Below are 18,863 nucleotides of genomic sequence, written 5' to 3' on the forward strand. Positions count from 1 at the left end.
ATTTTTAAACAATTAAAGGGCAATAACTATATGGAAAATTGACCAATCGAAAAAAAACTTGAAGGGCATCGTCGCAGTATCTTGGTTCATGTCTATTTCAAGTTTGATGAAATTCTACCTGCTAGTTACTGAGAAATGGCTGCAGACGGACATTTTTCATTAAATCAAGGGCAATAACTCTGAGGGAAATTGACCTATCAAAAAAAAAACTTGACGGGCATCAGCGCAGTATCTTGGTTCATGTCTATTTCAGATTTGATGAAATTCTACCTGTTAGTTACTGAGAAATGGCTGCAGATGGACATTTTTTATTAAATCAAGGGCAATAACTCTGAGGGAAATTGACCAATCAAAAAAAAAACTTGACGGGCATCATCGCAGTATGTTGGTTCATGTTTATTTCAAGTTTCATGAAATTCTACCAAGTAGTTACTGAGAAATGGCTGCGGACGGACGGACGGACGGACGGACGGACGGACGGACGGACGGACTGACAGACTGACGGACTGACGGACGGACAACGCCATTTCAATACCCCCCTCCCGATTTCATCGGCGGGGGATAATAAAACAATTTGAACAACTGATATAATAAATCAGTTTGAATTATAAATATTTTGTGAGATATTTTTCATTCAACTTCGAAGAAGAAAAAAAGGCAGTGTCACTAAACCACAGCCTGATAGATTGTATATATGCTGGCTGTCCCTTATTTCTAAGTGGCCAAATTTTTAATTAAAGCATAGTGTGTCTGCTGAGGGCACTAGCCACACTACCTATGTATATTCAGCAAACTATGGTTAAAGATGGTGATTTTTATGAAAAACTTTTCTTGAACAAAGCTGGACTGTCGTGACAAAAAGACTTACTGATAGTGACTTTATCGTTTTCTCCCAGCATAATGTTATTAGGTGTGAGGTCTCGATGTACAATACCTTTATCTTTATGCAAATACCTCAGTGCCAAAATCATCTGAAATATAGAACAAATCAGTTTTTACTTTTGAAACAAGAGCTGTCTCCATAGGATGACACATGCCCCCGATGGCACTTTGAATGAATAGTTATGGCCGATGTTAGAGTTTAGGACCTTTGACCTACGGACCTGGGTCTTGCGCGCGACAAGTCGTCTTACTGTGGTACACATTCATGCCAAGTTATTTGAAAATCCATGCATGAATGACAAAGATATGGACCAGACACGCCCATCAATGCACTATCCTTTAACGTCTAAGCGTGACCTTGACCTTTGAGCTACGGACCTGGGTCTTGCGCACGACACGTCGTCTTACTGTGGTACACATTCATGCCAAGTTATTTGAAAATCCATCCATGGTTGACAAAGATATGGACCGGACACGCCCATCAATGCACTATCCTTTAACGTCTAAGTGTGACCTTGACCTTTGAGCTACGGACCTGGGTCTTGCGCGCGACACGTCGTCTTACTGTGGTACACATTCACGCCAAGTTATTTGAAAATCCATCCATCGATGACAAAGATATGGACCGGACACGCCCATCAATGCACTTTCCTTTAACGTCTAAGTGTGACCTTGACCTTTGAGCTACGGACCTGGGTCTTGCGCGCGACACGTCGTCTTACTGTGGTACACATTCATGCCAAGTTATTTGAAAATCCATCCATCGATGACAAAGATATGGACCGGACACAAAAGTTGCGGACAGACTGACAGACCGACAGATTGACAGACCGACAGACGGTTCAAAAACTATATGCCTCCCTTTGGGGGCATAAAAAAGTCAGATTTCCACAGAACAATTGTGTATGATGTGTATTAGTCCTACTATGTGACTCAAACTACTGTGGATCTATACAGTAACAAGTCTGTAACTGACCTAACAAATGTCCGAGACAACTAGATGCATATGTACTGTAAAATCATTAATATTCATGAGGGCCTAAATTTCACGGTTCAGTCAATTTACAAAACTTAATCTCAACACTCATCTCTCTTTACATCAGGATCATTTAACCAACTGCCAGTCTTCCAGGCTTTCAGTAACTCTGGCACAGTGCTGCATGCTTATTTTGACAACTTCTGTGCATTAATCAGAATAGGGGGAAGAATGGCAGATTTATTGTCTTTGGTCAGATTTTTATGGTGAAAATTTACCTGACTTGGAGATCTGCCTCGACTTGTTCATCCTACCAAGGTAGACTTAGCTTCAAAAGGCAGTTATATCTACAGTGTACAATAATGTGATTGGTTTTTTTTGTTATTCTAAGTATGTAACATTGAATTTTACCTGTATAAGGATATTCCATATCCTGTTTTCAGAAAATGTGTCCCGCTTCTCTTTCAAGGAGTTAAAATGTTCATTCAATGGTGCCCCCTCAATAAGGTCCATGATTATAAACAATGTATTGCCTGAAAAACATACAAAAATACATTACTTTGGAAGACACAGGGAAAAATTCCTTAACAGAGATTACAGGTCTTTGTAAAGACAGAGGTCAAATCATTCTTTTATAGTTTTCTTACACACAGCATTTGAACCACGCAACAAGAAAACCAACATAGTGGCTTTACGACCAGCAATGATCCAGACCAGCCTGCACATCTGCGCAGTCTGCTCAGGATCCATGCTGTTCACTTTCAAAGCCTATTGCAATTAGAGAAACCATCAATGAACAGCAAGGATCCTGACCAGACTGCGCGGATGCGCAGGCTGGTCTGGATCCATGCTGGTCGCAAAGCCACTATCCTGGTTTTCTTAGGCATGGCGCGGATCATTTGTGTTGTCACAAGCTGAGAAAAATGTATGGCTATACCAAGGTTTAAACAGTGTCCAAGGACAATGGTCCAATACTGAGTCACCAGGCAACTTGCACAAATTCTCCTCAAAGTGTAACATAATTCTAATAGTTGTACTAAGTTGAATGAAAACAGTACAGAACATTAATATATGAATGCAAGCACTATAAAACATTTAAAGATTTAAGATGTATTACAGCACAAATTCATTTACTTGAACTTTGATAGCTTGAACATTGAGTAACATTCATGGTGATAATATTTTTGCCAATAGTGACATTCCCAAATTTGAAACATCAAATTTATTCACTTGCACTATTTTATATTATAAAAATTTAATGTACATACCTTCAAGGAATGTTTTATGGTATCGTACGATATTGGGGTGACGTATACCCTGCCGCATTATCTGAAGTTCATTGATCATGTCACCAACACTTTTATCTCTATCTACACTTTTTCCTAAAGCTGGGTTCATTAAATCAATCTGGAGAAGAAAAAAAGAAAAATCAGAGATTTGTATATTTTGAAAACCCATTTTATTCAATATTGACTGGGAGTCTTGAATGTACTCAATTGCAGGTGGTAACTTCAGTTAAATAGTTTTAAAGTAAACTGATGCTTACCATTAATTATAAATTTATGAATTCATGTCTGCAGCAACATGAAACAAAATCATGAATTTTTAATGCTAACAACGTAATTACGAAAATTGAAAGAATTGCTGACATCACCAGACAGACAAATTTCCAAGTATGCAATAGTAACTAAAAATGCCAATCATTTGAAAACAAGGAAATTCTTTACAGTAACTTACCTCTTTCAAAGCCACAAATGTCTGACCAACTCTTTTTCTGACTTTATACACACTACCGAAGGCACCACGGCCTAAATGTTCAAACACAGCATAATCCTTTATATAATGAGTAGGTGTTCTATTCTGGTTCATTTCCATCATGTTTTCACGTATTGAATCAATTACATCCACACTGAAACTGTTAATATGTTGCACCAATGGTTTATATGCAGATAATTCCCTGTTATAGTGACCTATGTCAATGAACATTGTGTATAATTCTGCCGGGAATAACTTTTTGAAAAGTCGTCTATTTCTTTCCATACTGAACAGAAACCGTAAAGTCCGAAAGGCAAATCTCTGAAAAGTAAAAACAAAAACACTTAACAAATAATACTCATTGTACTTCCAGATAGTCAAATCTCACCATCCTAAAAATAGAGTAATAGTAATATTTTACAGAATGTATCTAATAATCAACAACATTTAGCTGCTATATAGTTTTTGAGACTGTGTGTGATAAAAATGCCAAAAGAAGACTTGAAGCACTCCACAACAGTTTTACAATTATGTCAATTAAACTTATTATTTAAACAAAGAGAATCTTTACTCTTGAACATAATTTGTTCAAACAATATCCACACTCAAGACTGATTTACTGATGTCTAAACATGAAATTATCGCGCAAATAATACATAATACCTCTAAACAAGAAAAAGGCAATGCAATCTGACAAGACCTGAAAACTGTTTTAACACCCATTTGGTACCTGTAATAACTGGGCTGCTTTCCGTTCTCTGGACGAGCACTCAGAACAGGGAGGAAGTATAAGCAAGCCAATTGTATAGATGCCGTTAGCCTGGGCAATCTGCTGGGCATTGGTGTCATTCAGGACAAGTTCTGCTAGAGCTCCACAACATGCTGAAATATAAATATAACTGGCCTACAACGTGTGAAATGACAAATGTATACAAAGGCTAATATAATATTATAAGGAATATTTTGTATGAAAAATGATATACTCTTGTGCAGAACTTAAGTGATTTTTACCACAGTTTGCCATTCTCAGTTGTCTTAAGTTGGTTCATTCAATCCAGCTCAAAAATGTGGCTGTTACACGCTTCATTGTTCCCAAATTTTATTATTAACTGGCCTTGTAATATCCAACTTTGTAAGGTAATACATTTTAATGCTTGCCACTATACTGTTAATGAGTGTACTAATTAATGTCAAAAGCATTGGCAGATGGAATTTTAGTTGTAATGGGTCCAAGTTTGTTAGGCAATGTTTGGTCCAAACAAAGATTTCTAAACTATGGAAAGCCTGTTAAGCAATAGCTATATGTTACCTTGTTTTAGCTTGTATTGGGTTTCCATAAATTCTTCAGCCTGAATAAAAATATGCAAAGAGAAATGATAAAGTATGTTCCTTTCGAAACTTCTGAGTAACCGTTTACACTCACAGCTACTTGCTATTGTAACGAGGTATGTGACACAATATTCATTATTTCAAGTTCTCTACAGAAAATCAGGCAACATTTGTCAGTAATGGTCCCACAGGAAAAAATGACTTAATTGCTTCTCATGGATTTGTAACAGATAACAAAATAAAAAATTTAAATGCCGGAAAACTCTACTCACATTTGTTCAGCATTAGAGGAATATGAAAACAAATCTGGTGTTACATTTTTATTGAAACAGGTCCCTTAAGCATTGTAGCATAGTGTGTCTGGTAATTAAGCAATGCAGAGTACCGGTAAACAAATAAATTATGCATTAACAGACACTATTAATTTTGCTTCAAGCTTTGCTTAAGATTGCCTACATATTGTTATATTTTTTCTAACTAAATATACATTTATGACTACTGACTGCATTAAAATTTACAATAACTATTTAAAAAAGAATTTTTTTTTTTCAAATTTGAAGTGTTCCACATTTTAGAGACAGTAAACCTAACTGCTAAAATGTTGAGAACAAAGCATAAAATTTGAAAGCACTGGTAAACCATTTCATACAGGAGACAACACAAGTCACCAACTGCCCGCTGCAAGACATTAAATATAATGCAAGAACCAAAGCTGCATATTTAGGCAGACCAATCCCAGTAAGGTGATGAATTCATATATGATCATGAAGAAAACAAGAGCTGTCAGTGGACAGCGCGCTCGACTATTCTCAGTGCTTAATAGTATAATATAAGCAATGAATAAAACTTTAACATTACAATAAGCATATTCTAAGTCGAAAAGGGGCCATAATTCAGTCAAAATGCTTGATAGAGTTGCCTCCTCCTTTTTACAGACTGGGGTCATGATGGTAAACAAGTATGCAAAATATGAAAGCAATATCTCAATGGACTTTGCAAATATTTGGGGTGGTACGCAAACTTTAACATTTATTCTAAGTCAAAAAGGGGCCATAATTCAGTCAAAATGCTTGATAGAGTTGCCTCCTCCTTTTTACATACTGGGGTCATGATGGTAAACAAGTATGCAAAATATGAAAGCATTATCTCAATGGACTTTGAAAATATTTGGGGTGGTACGCAAACTTTAACTTTTATTCTAAGTTGAAAAGGGGCCATAATTAAGTCAAAATGCTTGATAGAGTTGCCTCCTCCTTTTTACAGACACGGGTCATGATGGTTAACAAGTATGCAAAATATGAAAGCAATATCTCAATGGACTTTGAAAATGTTTGGGGTGGTACACAAACTTTAACATTTATTCTAAGTCGAAAAGGGGCCATAATTCAGTCAAAATGCTTGATAGAGTTGCCTCCTACTTTTTACAGACTGGGTTCATGATGGTAAACAAGTATGCAAAATATGAAAGCAATATCTCAATGGACTTTGAAAATATTTGGGGTGGTACGTAAACTTTAACATTTGTGTGACGCTCATGCTAATGCTAACGCTAACGCCGACACCGGGGCGAGTAGGATAGCTCCCCTATTCTTCGAATAGTCGAGCTAAAAAACAGCAATGCAAGAAGAAAACATTCTAAACCTTCTCCTGAAAGGTTGTGATTTTTATCTGATATCTACAACACCGATAATTTAAACACTTTCTCACAATAAATTCACTGCACCAATAACAATTTGATATCTTGGAACTTTTCTGAGATACAACTATTTATGTCTTTTAAGGGGGCATAACTCCAGATTTACGGAACAATTTCAAAATTTGGAAAGTACTTTCATTGTTTAGTAATAGCGAATACAAAAACTAAATACAAAGTGATCCTGTGACTTGTTAACTTTATCTTTTATCAAAAATACTCAGGTAATCAGTAACTTGTTTATAAAAGCTGTGTAAAGTATTGATCACAAAGTAAAGATGTGAAATTAGAAATTTTATTGTACTTCACAATTCACTCCAAATAGTACAGCTAATACTGCAATACATACAAAGATTTATAACATAGTAAGTCACCTATCTGGAGGCATGTCCCTATTACATACTTTTAGATTTAAAAGATGATGTATTATGAGTAACAACAGCACACATGAAGTTTTATTTACTGAGGACAAAAACACACAGGGACTTGTGATCATAACATCATAGAAAAAGTGCCACTCAGTATTAAATAGCAGGCTATATACCTTTGTCTTTGGACTTTTGTTTGCTTGTGCAGAGAAATCAAATACCTGTGTTACAAATTGAACAATTTCTAATTGTCTGTTAGTTTCACTGCCTGATATCATTTGCAAACAAAACATGATTTTTCTTTCATCTTGAAAACATAACAGCTTAATCAATGCCAAACTCTCTGAACAAATCAATTCAACCATAATTAGAAAATAAACAGTAACTGCTGTACTTTGTCATTAAAGCAATCAGAACTACAGAGATTGACTGACGTTTCCAATTCAACCAAATGGGATACTACTGGTAATTGCTTCTAAATGAAATTATTTACTTTAATAAACGGTTATGATTGGTTGTTGACAAGTCACATGATTTGTAACAAAAATTCTGAATGGTTACTCACATCATCTTGTGTCAATGTTCGACTATGAATACTGGCACTAGCACATCCACTTGCCTCATTTCTCTCAGAAACAAATGTCCGCTCACTGAAACAAACATAAATTAAAGTGATGTTTCATCCAGCGCTGTCATCACTTATCGTTATATCTGTGTATTGATGATACGGAAAAGTAGATGTAATATCAACTCTGAATTTTGCAATGCGCTTAAAATATTGTGGTTTCGGCAAAAACGGCTATCTCCAGGGGCTTAAATTTATTTTAAAAACTTCAACGTTTAAATATAACCCCAACGAATAGTTATTTTCTTGGCTCGCCCCTTTTTAATTATACGAAATGGCACAAGCTCAATATCCACAAAAAATAGCCCCTCAAGAGCAGTATATAATTCTGGCAAAAACACAGATTTAACTTACTGTAATAGAGATAAGAGGAGAGGAATACCGCCAACTTGTCTCACATCTTTACTGATGTCCTGGTCCACACACAATGTCGCAATGCACCAGACCACCTGACACAACATGTTAGCATTATCTGACACCAGCTGACTGAGAAGTATCGGAACACCATCATGTAGCTTGATCTCGTCTCGTGTATGCATGTCTTGGCACAACAGGCATAGAAGACGAGTTGCATGTCTGAAATACCACATCATTTTATTCAAATAAGACTCACAAAGTTTTTGCCATGGATACATTAGCTTTTGATATAACTGTCTACACTCAAAATTCTAGCAAAAGTCGTACTAGATCACCTAGTCAATTATGAATAATATACTTCATTACCATTTGCCACATATTCTAACTCTTTGTTTATCATATTTTTCCAACAGCGTCTAAATTAAATAAGGTTTTAATGATAAGTGAAAATATTTACAAAGTATCCAGCAATAAAATAGAATTTGGAGACCAAACTGACAACTCTTGCATCTGATTGGCCGATTCAAATCTCAGTTTTGAAACCGACCAATGGAATGATTGCATTCTAAGACTGGACTCCAAACTCAGTTAAATTACCTTGTAGTCTGGTTATTTTGATAAGTAAAAAAACTTTGACCTACTTTTTCGAAACATTGTCATATTCCTGTATTATTCTTAGCAGTTGTTCCACACAGTTCAAATCTCCGATCATCAAACGAGGCTGTGGACTGAAAAGACAACAAAAAACTACATTTTTACCTGGAAAAGCATCCAAATTGCGTCATATATCTAACACTAACATTTTGCTTTTGTACTAATTTTACACCTTTACTGGCAAACAAGTGAAAAGATACATGAACAGTTGTGTTCACTTTTGCACAAGCTCTTACTGACTCATAAAATGACAACGGTATTGTGCCAATAAAAGCTGTAAATACCTGCATTACATGTACTATCATGTATATGACTGTACATCTTTATTGTCATATTAAATGTACAGATAAAATTTTACTTTTAAATCTACACAAAATACATTTCTCCCAAGTTAATTATAACATTTTCTTTTTATGCAGAAAAAAGTATACTGGGTATTTTTTATTGGTTAATAAGGTGTATTAACTTCGTTTTTGCTATTTAAGGTACAAATCCTGATTTTCATGTTTAAAGATTTGCACGTTATGCCTGATAATTATAGAATGGCAGGTTGCAATTCTATGTGTTTAGTAATTCTAATACATACTAATAAGATTACCATCACACCATGCCACAAATGAGTGTTGTAATAGTTACCTTTGAGCAAGACAGATGAGGGCCAGGAGAGAGCAGTGTAATACAATCACATCATTGGAAGAGAGCAGTAACACCAGAGACTGAAAATACAGAATGAAAACTGTAACAATATGGAGTATAACAATAAAGTAACATAAAATCTTTAAATCTTGAACCTCTTCATATGTCCTTGACCTTTCAGCTTGGGGTTACTTGTCTTGCTTTAAAGTCAGGTTTTCTTGTTATGATCAATCTTTGCATCAAGTTCTCTAAAAATTCATGAACAAATGGCAAAGTAATTACTAGGACATAAATAATGACACAGACTGAAGGAACTAAGGAGGAGGCACACACCTATAGTCACTTGAACTTGTTAAATTTTCAACCAATACGTGACTTATAATATCTATATATTTTCTGAATATCATATTCTTATTTGAAAAAGAATCTTTTCAACCTAAAAACTGATATTAATAATAAATGCTGTATGGATAAACTGCATGGCCCAATACCAAAAGTAGTTCTTGAAGTTTTGTATTTATTAATATGGCTAGGACGACTTTCTGTTTGAGTTCATCTGATTTTTATATATTCTGAAATTCATTGATCTTAAAATCTATTGTTAAATCAAAAATATTTTGATAATTGTTATTCAAGGATCTAAAAAATATCTGTGCATTGCCCAAAACTTTAGAATAAAAATAAAATGCAGAATTCTTTGGATAAGGAAAACTATTCTGAAATGTCTAAACACAGAATGTTTTATTATTCTCTGCATTCGCTGAAACTCAAAAATATTCTGATATTTCTCAATTTTGATTATCCGAGAAGTCTTAATAAAACAACATTCAAATTTATATTTCTATTTTTAGACTTTAATGGAGTTCCCCAAATTCTCTGCAACTCAAGAATGCATTGACATTTATATAATACCATAAATCGCATTGTCACATGTTTGAGGTGTTAAATTCCCACAAATCATGATAAGACACTGTCTCTATATTTACCTCAACTCTTAAAGTAAATACTGAAACAAACAAGTGATTTTCATTTCCAATATTTACAAATATTTGTATTGACTCTTCAGCTTAGGAGGTTCTTTGTCTTTGTTCAGGCAATAAACAATGAACTTTGGAAAGGTCAATATTAAAGGGGTAAAACTAAGTCACCTGACATAGTTAATTAACTATCTTATGGTCGCAATAAGATCAGTTCGGCACACTTATTTGCACTGTCGGCTTAAATTTTCCCGCATTTTAGTAATTAGTGTTCAATTAAAATTGAAAATTCTAGTATTTATTAACTGTACAACACAAGCATAAAAAGATATTTACACTCAATATTCAAGGTTCTGAAGACAAAGCCAGGTTTCTAGCACACAAAGATTGCCTGCTTTTACTCAAGGAATAATGTACAATCGCAAGTTAACATATTTTTATAAAATCCCTTTATCTTAGGCAATATACATGCAATTTAATTATACTATTCTTCATGTTGATAATTGTATGTACTTTATATAGCAAAATACAGTTTACTGACACGTTTCAATTACATTCATTAGGGTAAAATGTTACTATGATATTACCTTAATGCAAAGTCATCATTTACTAATATCAGAAGAATGTTTCACTGGCTGATGGGGTGGATGGAAATATCTGGCTCAAAGGTAACTGTTTAGATGGTAACGAGGCTCTGCAGAGTTACTGCAAAACAGCTACCCTAAAACCAGATATTTCCACCAGTCCTGCACATTAAACTAGTGCTATTTCATTAAAGTAGCATAAGAATTTACACACTCATTCATATATACTACACCAAAGGATGTAAAACAAGTTTTTCTAGCACCGACAAAAACACAGGAAAATCCTGTTCGGCATGAAAGAAGCTATATTATATAGTATTAAACTTAAAAGGCATATCAACAAAATATAATAGAATCTTAATGATGGGTAAAATATGTATTCAAAGTCTGAGCCACTTCAACACTGTCAGGGGGGTGTAAAATGATCTTCTTTGTCAAAAACTGATATTATAAACTGTAATTCATACAAGGTCATCAAACTGTCTTTATATTGCTAAGTAATCTGTCACATATAACCTGATCTATTTACATACTTTATTACAGTTTCATACATTCAAGAAAAGATAGCAAACCCCTTGCAAATTTTTGATCTTTTGAAAATTTTCCAATTACAATTTACATTCCCGTTACAGTAATAACAACTCAAAATGTCAATGACCTCAAACAAACCATTAAAAACTTCAATCGTAAAAGATTTTACATATCTTTTACACTAAGACAGATCAATAGGAGAAATTCCCACCAGCTAGCATTACATTCAATAATGTCAACAAAATCCCTTGTATACTCGGTGAAATGATAATTTTTCAGTATAAATGTTGATCAATTTGAACTAAACCTATTAAACAAGGAATATTTTTTCTAAATTCTTTAAGAAACAACTTACATTCTTTATATGATTATGTTTCATCTTGTTTAAGATTGGTTTGGTCAATGGTGGATAATTCTTATTGAAGTTGCCGTTTACATGTAAAACCACAATTCTCTCGTTAAACCTCAGATTTATATACAAACCATTTAAACCCAGTGACTTAACATTAAAATCTCAGTGCATTAAGTAATAAGTTAGTATTGATTTTAAACACGGATCGTTAAAAGATTGACCACTATTACAATTAATTTATTGAAAATCTATACAATTGATGGATGCCTGCAGGCATACACTCCCACGCTGAAAAAAATCTATCAATGTGGCATTTTGTTTGAATAACGTATAAACATTCTTAAATACTTGTTTGGGTTATTATTAAAACACTCATAATGGATTATTGATACATGATGGGACACGTTACAGAGATAGTACTTAAACAATTTAGTGTGTCACAAATATGTGACCTGAATGTAAGAAGACCATTCAAAACGGTATATCAAACAAACATTGAAGAAATCAAAATTTGAAATTTCTTCATACTTTTATCAATTAATCATGAAAGAAAAATATATCTTTATTTTAATAATTCTATAGTTATATTCCTACAAAATAATATATTAGCTATGTCATTAGAAGAAAGTAATTAAGTACTCAGTGCTAGATTTTCAAGCGGACATATTTCTCTTGCTAATTTTAGACACAAAAAAACACCTCTGGTATATTTACACAGAATATAAATACATACATAAAGATAGAGGGACAGCATTTGAAATCAAAATAAAATAACAGTTACTTAAGTTTTTCAAAGAAAGAAAGAAAGTCTTCCTCCACAGTTGAATAGCATGACAAGCAAACTCTGGGAAGAAGTTTCACACAAATACACCAACATACCAATACATTGCAAGTAGCAAGATACGCAACATATCGTAAGAAATGAATAATGAACGAAACATTCTGCACAGGATCTCAGGTAAATTACGTTGAGAAGACGCACTTAAGCATTTTAACATTTATCTTAAACATTAATGACAAATGTAACTATTTCTTTAAATCTAAGGCTAAATAGAAAATCGTCACTGGTCTTTAAAGTTAAAGAACAAACAGCAACAGTTCTGATAAAGCTCCTGAAAGGCAAGGTTTAACATCAGCGAGTGTGGAATACAGGTGAAAATTGATCAATTGTCATGAAATATTTATTCCTTCTCTAAACAAGAACTAGCTCAAATTCCTTCTACAGAGGGAAAGGATCAATGAACAAACTGCTAAGTCAGGATTACTTGATTTATTCTTTGATGGGTTAACGTCACAATGACACGATATAGTTCATATGGCATTTTTCAAGCTTTTAATAGAGGGGAAGACCCAAGGTGCCTGTCTGGGCAGTATTCCATCATAGGTGAACGGACACCTGCATAGACCACCATCCTATAAGCCAGCTGGATGGCTTCCTCACCTGAAGAATCCACACCCAAAACAATGTTTCAAACCCACATCATTATTTGAAGTCTGAGTTACCTTAACCACTCGGCCACACTCGTACCAGACATATATATCTATAACACTTTGCATGCAGCTTTTGTTACATTTAATATCAGTTGGTATCTGAAGTTATTACGAGCAATTCTTTCAGGTAGTGCACCCGTCATGACAAATGGCATTTTCTGTTCATATACCTCTTCTCTATATATGATTTCAGCATTCTCCACTTTTTGTCTTGTTATGAAAAAGCAGTTTTATTTTATGGAGGAAAGATGCTGAAAAAGCATACAAAAATATGCAAATGCACAGAAATTGACAAGTGTCATTACAAGTCCACTTTTATGAAGAATCTGCAGTCTAAACTTTCATAAATATTACCCGAATGGCAGTACTCAAGAATGAACAAAATTCATGCATTCATACATGGTTGTTTTTATCACCAATTATTACATTGATTTCCCTTAAATGTCTTCAAATAAACAACCAGTCTAAGTAACCAATTAATCTATAAAATCTATAAAACCAGTCCGTTATTAAGAACTGCCAGTCAAAAATGCCATAAACACCGATGAAACTATTCAATAAACTACTAAATATTTGTTGAAGTGTTTCTCTAACAGAAATAATATCACAGAAATTGATTGCAGTTTTCCTGGTATCAATGTAATTGATCACATCATTATTTGTAACAACATCCTATGTTGACAATAGGGAATCACGTAATGAACATTTAAGGCATGTGATAGAGTGACTATTACTTAATCATATTTGATGATAATTAAACATTTATGAGAGACCAGTTACCAACATTTACTGAATGATGCTAATATCATTGTCCTGATAACTGCATTTAGATTATTAACCCTTACCATGCTGGACACGTTTGATTCTGCCTTTGCGACCAGTGCAGATCGTGATCAGCCTGTACATCTGTGCAGTCTGATCATGATCTGCACTGATCTGCTACTCAGCCAGTATTTTTTTGGTAAGCACCCCTTTTTACAGTTAATGGTACTGTCCAAATTGGAAGGTGGACAAGTTCATTATAGAAAAAAACAAAGTAAAATATCTTTTTATCAGAACGATGTAGACAGCAATAAAGACTTAAATACAAGGATAGGATTGGCACCAATAATTGGATTCTAGTGTTAAAGAGTATCCCATTGATCTAAGAAAGGAAACTTTTATCAAGTGCTATTGATCATTGATTTCTTAGTGAAACAACAAAGCTCTCTGAGGAGTTTTTCTTCCTTTGAAGTAAATATTCAAGTACCATTCATTGCATTGAACTTGGAACCTTATCAGAGCAAATCAATGTTTAAGGAATGTACTGAAAATACAAGTCCAAATAAATGTTTCTATTTTTTCACAAATGTGAAGTGAAAACCAATTATCTACTGGTGCTTTCAAGCTATTTTGCCTACTTTAAATTCACTTCCTTGTAAAGGAGCTTCAATGAAAGAAACTCTATTCACTGAATAATATGCTTTATTTACCAAACTTAAAGGTACATAACTCTTTTCAGTAATAATCAGGTGTAAAATACATATTAAGAAGGGCAAACCCTCAAGCAGTTTACAAAACATTGAAATGCAATATATTTTCAACTTTATTATTTAAGGAAGAAAAAATATAGGAAAACTGCTTTTGCGAAACAAACATGTACTATAAATGGTAACACTTAGAGTTAGCACTCTTGTGTCTGACATTAGAGGTACTGACTTGACTATCTTACTACGTGTTATTTCAATGAAATATTTTGAATAATTTAAATGTTAAAACAGTGACACAATACGTTTCAGACTGGAGTATAAAGTATCTTGCATACAGACTGACAATCATCTTTAAAAACAATTTCAAATAATTTTATCATTAACCCATTTTAGTAAACTGGACTATACATTATACATCTAATAACAAAATATGAAAAGCAATTTAAACTTTTACAAAAGAATAATGTTCCTGAACTGAAATAGCATTGATTGCAGTACCTTATCCACCTTGCCAATCAATTAACAGGCTGTTATAGCAGGCTGAAATAGCGGGCCGTAATAGGGGGGACAGTTTAAGAAAGTGATAATAGAAAGCCATATTGATCTTCACATCCTAGCCATTGATTCTAACTCAATGACTGGCAAGGTTTTTATCAAGAACACAGAAAGTGCTGACAGAAAACTGTTAGGATCATGTTAATGGATCATATTAAATGTGAACCAATACAATAAAGAGGACAATCAAGCTCCAGCTAAACTGGCTTTTGAAAATTCTGAAAATATAATCTACAAAAGTATTCTTCATTTAAATGTATATTTGATAAAAATCTTAAAATAGGCAAGTAATAAGTAGTTTGACACAGGAAAAGTTTGGCACAAAAGCAAGAATCTCTTACCCTATGAGCACCACAGGCAATTAACCATTCTTGTTGTTCAACAACTGACGACAGCTTCTGGAATATGTCTGAAACACAAAAAGTTATTTCTTCATAAACAGGCAATATCCTCATACACAACTTTAAATCTGTATCTTCAGTCAAGTCAAATATTTCTGAAAAATATGACTAACTGCTTGATTTTTTTTTTTAAGTAACCGTTTCTAGTTTAACTTGGGTAGTCGACACATGTCCCCACCTGAAATGGATGGAAAAAACTTCTTTCCAGTCAAGCCAGTGGCAGGCCTCATATTTACCTCAACAGCATCCAGTCTAGGCCAATAGTGCTGAATATAGTACCCATCAAATCACCTAGCACTGTTTGGATATCAGCTGTGACTGTGAATCAAACCCAGATTGCTAGCATTGTAGTCCAAACTGCTAACCACTGTGCCACTGACTCCCCTTAACAGCCCTTTATTTAGAAACAAATGTTTACTGTATAACTCTTGGTCAGCAGATTGTGAGCAGAATGATTCAAGGGTTAAACTTACTGGTCATTTCTTTGAGAATGTCCACCATACAGGGTGTGTCACCAAAATAGAGATAACTGTCAGTTGCCTTGTTGAAATATTCTGACAACTGCTTTACCCCACCCAGCTCGAAGAAATGTTTCTGGTATGTGGAGTCACGCATGAGGATACGGAGACACATTAACATGCGGAGAATACTTTCTGGTGCTGCCCAAATCATCCAGTCACTATAAAAGGTAGAAAATATGACAAATATAATGACTTCTTGAGGAATGAAGGGTTCAAATGTTGTTACCAAATGAGACAAGAAAAGAATTTTGAAACTGGCAACAAACACTCTGGAGTCATCCTTAATTCCTCTAAATCAGTAACAGCTGGCCCACCCCAAAAGTACTACAAATGTATTTCATTCTTACAAACTGATCTAGCACCTGTCAATATTTTTATGTCTTTCCATATCCAACATGAGATTAAGAATAATAACAGTTTGAACAAAGAAGATTTGACTTTATCTTACTAACCTGTTACAGAGCCTGTATTTGATCAGGGCGGAGAATACTTCGAGGAATTTGGCATGATGTGCATGCTGGCTGAAATTCCGTACAGCATGGTATTTGGAACTGAAAAAAGAATCGATACTTCTGTCACATGTAAAAACTGTAGGACTTAGATATACCGGTAACCAACAACTTTGTTAGCTTTTATTTTTTAGCTCATTGCAAATGGTTTGGCAAATGATTCTGTCAAATGTCAATGCAGTACAATTAAAGGAAGTGTTTACAGTTTACCTTTTCCCTGTATATCTTATAGTGACTAAGATATAGGCTGAGACACTACTGACGAATTAACAATTAAAGTATATAAAACAATGTCCAATTATGAAATTGGCATGAAAGTTTGTTGTTTCAGCAGAATAGGTAATTACTCTATGAATTTTAAATACAAGGAAAATTTGCATATTCATCCAGTTCTTGTGGAATGATGCACCTACCATGAATAATGATTTCTGAGTAGCAATTCACCCTATTGCCTTGACTGCATATTCGAAACTTTATTGCTTTGTGCTCTTAAGTAAACATCTACATATTTATCAGATACTGTATCAGGGAGGTAAGACCATTTTCAGCCCTGAACTTTGCATGTCTGTTTTGTTGGGTTTTAAATCACACCAACACAGTTCTACAGAAATATTGCATTTTCTATCTTTCATGGTGTGGGAAGACCTCTTCTGATGGGTATCTAAAGCTTACTGTACTACGAACCATCAACATTTCGCAAGCCAGTGGGATAGCTGCTCATGTTAAAGAATATTACAAGGGACTCAAAGCAGTGACGAGCATGTGATGCGAAATGAGACCCAGTAACCCCCCTGCCTCTAAAACCTGAACTGTATGGAGTTAAAGTAACAGACCGAACTATAATACATGCAGGTAATATGACAGATTTCTACCTGAACTGTTGTAAAGCTGTGTCTTCTGCTGACAATGTTTGACCTCCTGACCTTTGCTGAGGTGAAGGCCACTGACAACATTCCAGAGATCCATTCTTTCTTTCTTGTGTGATTGATGGAAGCTGAAAAATAACAGCAATAAAAGAAAATGGTGATCATCCAAAAAAAGTACCTATTAACATATAATTTTGAAAAATTTACCTTGCTTGTGTGTTATGTTCAAAATCAGTAAACTACCAGAGTAATTCAATTTACAAATGTATTTACCCCGAGTACAATGTTGCTTTCTTTTTAAAAGTGGGAATGACTTTTCTTTTTTGTCCCTCCAGGAGAGGTGACTGGGTACATTTATGACTTTTTTGTCAGCAAAATTTATTAAATTACTGAATTATTTAATACAGCAGTATTAAAAATGTAAAGTGACAGATACAATACCAAAATGACTAAATAATTCAGAGCCATAAATAACAAATGAATGAAAGCGTTAAATTTTATTTCATTCCACGATGACTTTGAAAAAATATCTTAAGTCTGCTATAAATATATTAACAAATTCATATTGTTTACTGACTACACAAAAATCTCTGGCCCTGTTTTTTCCCTTTACTTATACAATATAAAATACATAAAACAAAGCGAAAAACAAATACCGTTAAGGGTTTACAAAATATTAAAGTGGGTTGGGTAATACTCATGTTCTACTTTGCGCCCGACTTTCTCCAATATTGTAATTTATAGCTCATTACTCATTCAAATATCGTAACGACATCAAGTGCTCGAATATGGTCGAAATAGATCTGTCAATTAAGTTCCTCCTTTATTTGGTAATATGGTGATTTTACCTACAATCTCTTATACCTAATTGTCAAACAACTTAGTGGGGGGACTCTTAATTAAAAAACACTTAGGTCTTAACTGCGATAAAACAATTGCTTTCTGATTTGTACTGATTTTAAAACCTGGTTGCTAACTATACAATTATATATATTATAGTTAATTAAGAAGAGGTGAGCCAGTGCAAAAATGAAAGTTCAAAATAGCCAAATTACACAGTTTTGCATTAAATTCTGTAATAATTTATTTTGTTGGGTTTAACGTCGCACCAACACAATTATAGGTCATAATATTATGGTGACTTTCCAGCTTTGATGGTGAAGGAAGACGCCAGGTGCCCCTCCGTGCATTATTTCATCACAAGCAGGCACTTGGGTAGAACCACCGACCTTCCGTAAGCCAGCTGGATGGCTTTCTCACATGAAGAATTCAACGCCCTGAGTGAGGCTCAAACCCACATCGAGTGATTTGATGTCAGCGACCTTAACAACT

The 18,863-nt window shown here is 34.3% G+C and overlaps 1 protein-coding gene across 6 annotated transcripts in view; it reads right to left on the reverse strand.

The window, feature by feature from the left end:
- The window catches only part of LOC123531239 (serine/threonine-protein kinase Nek10-like), a 53,683-nt gene that overhangs the window by 11,014 nt on the left and 23,806 nt on the right, over window positions 1-18,863 (reverse strand). For 5 of the 6 annotated variants that reach the window (XM_045312043.2, XM_045312041.2, XM_045312039.2 and 2 more), the window contains 15 exons: window positions 17,538-17,659; window positions 16,609-16,707; window positions 16,109-16,314; window positions 15,576-15,643; window positions 9,276-9,355; window positions 8,627-8,713; window positions 7,983-8,204; window positions 7,569-7,653; window positions 7,180-7,224; window positions 4,923-4,962; window positions 4,344-4,495; window positions 3,596-3,934; window positions 3,127-3,265; window positions 2,270-2,391; window positions 869-971 (listed from right to left, as the gene is read on the reverse strand). In XM_045312043.2, coding sequence (XP_045167978.2) covers window positions 869-971; window positions 2,270-2,391; window positions 3,127-3,265; window positions 3,596-3,934; window positions 4,344-4,495; window positions 4,923-4,962; window positions 7,180-7,224; window positions 7,569-7,653; window positions 7,983-8,204; window positions 8,627-8,713; window positions 9,276-9,355; window positions 15,576-15,643; window positions 16,109-16,314; window positions 16,609-16,707; window positions 17,538-17,659 — 1,909 coding nt within the window. The remainder of the gene's footprint in view (window positions 1-868; window positions 972-2,269; window positions 2,392-3,126; window positions 3,266-3,595; window positions 3,935-4,343; window positions 4,496-4,922; window positions 4,963-7,179; window positions 7,225-7,568; window positions 7,654-7,982; window positions 8,205-8,626; window positions 8,714-9,275; window positions 9,356-15,575; window positions 15,644-16,108; window positions 16,315-16,608; window positions 16,708-17,537; window positions 17,660-18,863) is intronic. The other variant, XM_045312042.2, reaches the window with a different exon arrangement.

This window comes from Mercenaria mercenaria, chromosome 11 (genome assembly GCF_021730395.1).
Source record: "Mercenaria mercenaria strain notata chromosome 11, MADL_Memer_1, whole genome shotgun sequence".
Lineage (NCBI taxonomy): Eukaryota > Metazoa > Mollusca > Bivalvia > Venerida > Veneridae > Mercenaria > Mercenaria mercenaria.